General features: G+C 56.4%; 1 protein-coding gene across 1 annotated transcript in view; it reads right to left on the reverse strand.

The window, feature by feature from the left end:
* Positions 1 to 1434: 1434 nt before the first annotated feature.
* Mex3a (mex-3 RNA binding family member A) overlaps positions 1435 to 6105 on the reverse strand; it is a 5090-nt gene continuing 419 nt past the window's right edge. Inside the window, exons 2-3 of the mRNA XM_026783874.1 lie at positions 5948 to 6105; positions 1435 to 2997 (exon numbers count right to left, since the gene is read on the reverse strand). The exon at positions 5948 to 6105 is cut by the window's right edge and continues 129 nt beyond it. Of these exons, the coding sequence (XP_026639675.1) occupies positions 1892 to 2997; positions 5948 to 6105 (1264 nt within the window). The 3' untranslated portion in view covers positions 1435 to 1891. The remainder of the gene's footprint in view (positions 2998 to 5947) is intronic.

Here is a 6105-nt window from a genome sequence, read left to right on the forward strand (position 1 = left end):
TTGCTATTTTTGTTTCCTCTCCTGTTGGTCACCATCTCACTCCCTCATTGCTTTCTCTCTTTGCTCACTTTTGCATTTTGCGCTAGTTTCTAGGAAAGGCTCCTCTGCAAGGGTGGGACTGGATCTGTGGAGCCCCTACTGTAACAGTCTTTGCCTTTGTGGGTAAGGAGTGGAGAGGGGGAGGGGGTCGACAGACAGACATCCCTTTTTCCCACCCCCTCCCATGCCCTGCCCCTGGGCAACCCAGGGTGCCCATTTGGTTTGGTTTCTATTGTACAGACATCTCAAGATGGCTCACATTGGTGGAGAGGAGGGAAGCTGCCACAGGCCAGTTTTTTGGGCTGTAGCCTCCTTCCTCTCCCCTCCCAGGCTGGTGGTCTGGAGGCGAAGGCTGAGGAGAGGCAAGTTAATTCACAATAGGCAAAGGGGAGAGAGGACCTCCCTCTGTGCCCTCATCCCACATCCCTTCTCCATCCAGGAAGAATGGGACTTCTAAGCTAGAAGAGCTCCTAGTCCCACCTGACTATATACAAGCATCTCCTGGGCCTCCTGGGCTTCCCCATCACCCATCCTCTCCTGGCCCGGCCAGCGGAACCAGGAGGGTAGGAAGCTGCGGGACAGAAGGATAAGTGAGCAATGGGAACAGCAAAGGGTGCCAGGCCCTATCACAACACCTGATTCTTGTAACAGGCCCTGCTGCATCTCAATGCTTTGCCCGGGCTTGACCCTCACCAAAGATCTGGCCTCTTTCCTCAGCCAGTGGGTAAGACAGAGACTTCATGATTTGTGGCTAATACGGATTCAATAATGGTCCAGCCGGTGCAGCGAGGTCAGGGGGTAGGCCACTGCAGGTGAGGGGGAGGGGGAGCCATCCATCCACATCTTTCCTGCCCCAGGACTTTTCCTACTTCCCATTTTCTCTTCCCTTGGCCAGAAGACCCAGAAGTGCTCCCTAAGTATAATGCCCATACATGATAAAGGAGGGGTTCCAACCCTTATGTACCCCCATTATCGGTTTCCCTCTCGAACTGGCACTGAGTCTACGGCTACATTCCATCAAGAACTGGAACGGGTTCTTTGGAGGAGTGGGGGACAGAGCTATCCAGTACATGAAGAGGAACTGGGGGCACTTCTCCTCAGGAGGATGGTATCCCCAAAGCTGGGCTAGAAGGGGCAGGAAGGGGAAAGGAAGATAGACAAGGAGGACAGCCAGGGGAGGGGGGTTGAAGAAATGGAAAAAAGCAAGGGGCAAACCCAGAAGAAAAGCTGGGGAAGCCAAGCAAAAAGTTGGAGGGAAAGGGAAGCTTCTTTCCAGATCTCTCCAGCCCAGCTTTGTAAGACAGATGAGTTGTGAGCCCTTTATTGATTGACCTCCTCCTCACTCCAGATCTGATAGGCCCCCATCTCCCTCATACTGCTGGGAACTCAGGGGATAAAGGGTTATGTTAGGAGGTGGGAGGTCAGGACCAGAGGGGCGGGGATCACTAAGAGCACCTCTGGTTACAGATGGCAATTCTCCCCCTCCTGTGTTGTCTTACCTCTCCACAGAGGAAGGGGCAAAATGACACACGGATGGGGAGAAGGGAAAGGTCAGGATGCCCTGGTGGACAGCAGGCTAAACAAAAGCTTCTATAGCTGCTTCCAGATTTAAGGGTGTGTTGAGGTATCAGAGTTGTAACTCTAGTAAAACTTACGGTCTGGCCCCCTCCCAAAGGGTAACCAGAGGTTCTGAAAGTGGCTGCCCCCCCCCCCCAGCCACTCATGCCTCCCTTCCCCACCCCAGGGAGCGAATATTTCTAAGCACCTTGCCCTGTAGTCACTGATTTTCCAAAAGGCCCTACAGGTCCAGGGTGTCACCCTGGGCAGCGGGCCCAGACCAGGGACAGGGAGCTTAGGAAAATATTCGGATGGCTTGCGTGGCGGTGATGTGGCAGACAGGACACTCTGGGTCCGTCCTCTCGCAGATGCGTACTGCACACTCCATGCAGAAAAGGTTGTGTCCACAGGGCACCAGGGCTGCTGTCACTTCGCTCTCAAAGCACACCATACAGTCCCGCCCGCCGCCTGGACTCCGCAGCCCTCCCGCCCCCAGTTTAGAGAAGCCCTGCAGTGGCTCTCCAGGCGGTCGCCGAGGGAGCCCGGCCAGCTGCTCTGGCCCCGCAGAGGTGGCTGGAGAGCGGTGTGCACCTGGTGGGCCTGCCCGTGCCTTGGCTGAAGAAGAGGAGGAGGCAGAAAAGAGCACCGAGGTGGGCGTGGCGTTCTCCTGGCCCGCCCACAACGGGGGACTCGTCTCAGCCACGCCGTAGTAGACGTCCTGCTTGCCCACACCATAGCCCGGAAACAAATACCCGCCGCCGTAGCCGAAGTCCCCGCCCTGCTCGCCTAGGCGCGGGGCCTCGAAGGCCGAGTCCACACTGCACTCGCCAATGCAGCCCAGGCTGTTCTGCCGGAAGGTGGAAAGCGGCTTGCAGCCCGGAGCATGCACCCGCCAGGCGTCCGAGTAGCGGCTGTCCAGCGCAGTGTCGGGGCTGCCGGCCAGGAAGTCGCCATCGCTGTTGTACTCGAGAATCTTGCCGGTGCGCACAGCGATGTGCGTCTCGATCTCCTCCCGCGCACGTTCCACGTTGCCTGGGGCGCCGGTGATCTCGAACACCGGGTCACGGTCCCGGCTGGGGGTGATGATGTATGTGTTGGTCTGCTGCTGGATGCGTTTGATAGTCGCTCCCTTGGGGCCCACCACCAGTCCCACCACACGGTAGGGCACTCGAACACGAATGGTCACCTGGCCCGGCAGAGCAGGGGCCACACCAAAGGCGGCGCCAGATTTGTTGCGTGAGGCTCTTATCATGGAGAAGTGCTCAGCTGCTGAGATGATTTCCCGCCGGGCTGTGGCCACGTCTTCCCGTCTCCCAGTCACCATGAACACGGGCTCCTCACCTCGCACAGGTGTCTTGATGTAGGTGTTGGTCTTGGCTCTCAAAGCCTTAATCTTGCAGCCTGAGCAGAGTGGGAAAGAAATTCACAGGACAAGGGATGTACTGGGATGTCTCCAGAATCCCAGCCTCCCAGGAACCCTTCACTTGTTCCAGTGACAGCCTCATAGCCACACGCACAGCCACCCCATGTTTCTCTTGTGTGCCAACCATTCTGGGCCTTCCAAATACACGCCTCCAAAACCGCCTCCTTCAGAGCCTTTCAGAAAAGCGGCTAACCCAAAACCTGCTCACAAACTCTCCCCTAAGAACCGCCCTTCCGTTCCCTCCACCTCACCAACCTCTCAGTCATCTCTCCTGATCTTTGCTCAAAACTCCAATGCACACAGTGTACTGTGTAACCTCCATTCACCCAGGGTCACTGGCCATCGTGTGCCGTGCCTTCTGCCCCATATCCTCTGTGAGTCTCCACGTCATAAAGTTTGCAGCACCTGACCCTCAGTATGGGAGAGGACAGGATGGGGTGGGGGTTGAGGAGTGAGAATTTCAAGAGAGAAAAGTAGAAGTTTGCATCATCTGGAGGAGGAGGAGGAGCTGTGTTCTTGTTCTCTGCCCCAGTCAGGGTTGAGATGCCCTGGAGGCTGAGAGGGAGGAAGTGGGCATTTCTGGACCCATGCTCCTGCTCTGAAGGAGTGGCAGATTAGAGCTGGGGGGCTGCGGAGAGAGGCTGTGCCTGTGGGCTGTAGACCCCAATGGCTGTCCTCCAGACAGGGGTGTGAGACCATGTCCTTAAGGATACTAAAGCAGTGGGCAGAGTGCATCCGTCCAAACAAGCAATGCCGCGGGGTGACAGAACACCCTTCACATGTACACAGACCCTCCCCTATCTCAGTCTTCCCCAGCACACAGACTGCACGGCCTTTGCCACGTTCGCACAAACTCCAGGCACATCTCCCCGCTGACACACTAGCAATCCAAAGTGCCCACTCTTCTGACTCTCCCAACCCTCAACTGCAGGCCTCTGTGTGAACTTGTTTTTTTCTTTCTCTTCCCTCTCCACTCCAAATAGTGTCTTTTCTACCCTAACATACTGGAGGGACATGGTGGGTTAAGGACATATCTTTAAGATATATTAGGAAGGAAAATTTGACTCCTGAGCTTCTTTTCAGACTTGTTGGCAGTTAAGAAGTCCTACTTGTTGTCAAGCCTACATCCTTGCTGCTTTATTGGCAGTAGATAATGGTTCAATCTGTGAGTCTTGGAGGACCAAAGCACAGTACATTCTGTCACCTCAACTTATATGCCATTTCATGGGCACCTAGGCTCCTGTTCTTAAGTTTTGGAACCAAAAACTTCAGTGGGAGCTAGGTTTCTCGAGAGTTGGGGAGTTTGGGAGGTCAAGCCCTGGTATAAGACTAAGGAGAAAAGCCAGAGAGGCCAGGCAGTAGAGAACCCAGAGCTTCGTCCTCCTGGCTTCTGCAACACAGAAGCATCTCTAGAAGGGAGTCGGAGTCAGAGAAATGCTCAAACTGCGGCAGCAGACCAGAGAGGACTTCCACCTACTCGGGAATGGGGACGGGAGGACATGTTTTCTGAAAAAGAGAAATTCTACTTTGATGATGGATAGACACATTTGCTAAGGAGGCAGAAGAGAAAAGGACTCCATTAAATTCTGGTGCCTCACCCAAGCAGAGATATTAATATCCCCATCCAGTTCCAGGCTCTGGATCCCCCGTGTCTCTGACAGAGGGAAATCCAACTTTCTAAACCAGATACCCCAAGAGATTGTGGGAGGGGGCGCTGTGCAGGGGAGTGGCAAGCTCCCCTCCTCCACTCAGCTCCCCATTCCAAATCCTCCAGCTCCAATACTAGGGTGGATGAGGTGGGATATAAAGTAGGGGCCACAGCCTGCCTTCCCCATCCAACCGCCAGGAACTGCCCTCCTCCTCTACTCCCGTGGAATGCAGCCCCTCCATTGTTCCCCACAGTGGGGCAGCTCCTCCCCCACTCCACCTCTCAGCCCAGCCCCTTTGCAATATCCAAATCCCGCTCCTCCCCCCCCCAAGCTGGGAGGGGAAGGGTCCCCAAGATCCAGGTTGCTCAATTTGGGTACTTACCAACACTCCCACCCACCTAGGCATGCCGGGCTGAGGAGGGTGTGGTAACATATTCCATTGGCTTAATCCAATACCCCTCCCAGCACACCCAGACATGCAACCCACCACCAAATTTCCAAGTGGAGGTTTCTCTGCCCCCTGCAACGACATGCCTCTCCTGCCTTGTCCCACGCTTTCACTCAGAGACTCTTCTTTAGACCCTTGGCTCCAGGCCGTGGCCAGCCCAGAACAAAAGCAAGACGGAGAAGGAGAGGCCCACGCCAGGGCTGGTACCACTTCAGAGACACCCTCCCCGAACATAAGGGCCCACACATGCAAGGGCCAGAAAACGACCACAGGACCCCTCTATGCTAAGGGCTTCCTCATCGCCTCTCTCCAGACTGGGACCCTCCCCTGGGCCACACCCCCTTTCATTCCTACACTCAGCCCAACAAAGAGACAGATCCTCAGTCGGGCTTCATGGACCGGGTCTTGCTCAGAGTCCCTAACTCCAACGGCAGAAGGTCCCAGGAGTGCCCCCTCCCCAGTCTACAAGCAGATACCAGAGTAAGGACTTCCAAGTAATTGCACATTCCGTCAGTTCTTCCAGCCCGGAGCCGACACCCCCTCCGCACAGACCCCGGGATTGGGAGGCAGCTCCCCCTCCCCTTTCCTCTCCCAGTTCCAGGATATTTCTTTGTCTACGGGCGGAGCCCCAAGGGAGGAAGGGTCCCGAGAGTCGTCCCTACTAGGGGTACCAGGGAACTTTGTGGCACTTGGAATCTGGGCAGGGGGCGGGGCCCCCTTTGTCGGGAAGGGACAGAGCCAGAGGCGGGCAAAGAGGGAAGCGATGAACTTTCAGAGCCGGGGACAGCAAGCCCCTACTCCAACCCTCGCAGTGTCCGGGCACCCGCTTACCTTGCCTGCCCACGATCTCGGCCACGTGCTCGGAGGTGGGCACCGGAACGCACTCCGTGGTGTTGCTGCTGCCCTTCAGGCGCAGCTCGGCCTCTTTGTAGAGCGCGCAGAGCTTGGCGTCGTTCGCCCCTTTGGGGGCGGCGGGGGGCTGGGGCGTC

The sequence above is a fragment of the Microtus ochrogaster genome, chromosome 21, assembly GCF_000317375.1.
Source record: "Microtus ochrogaster isolate Prairie Vole_2 chromosome 21, MicOch1.0, whole genome shotgun sequence".
Taxonomy (NCBI): Eukaryota; Metazoa; Chordata; class Mammalia; order Rodentia; family Cricetidae; genus Microtus; species Microtus ochrogaster.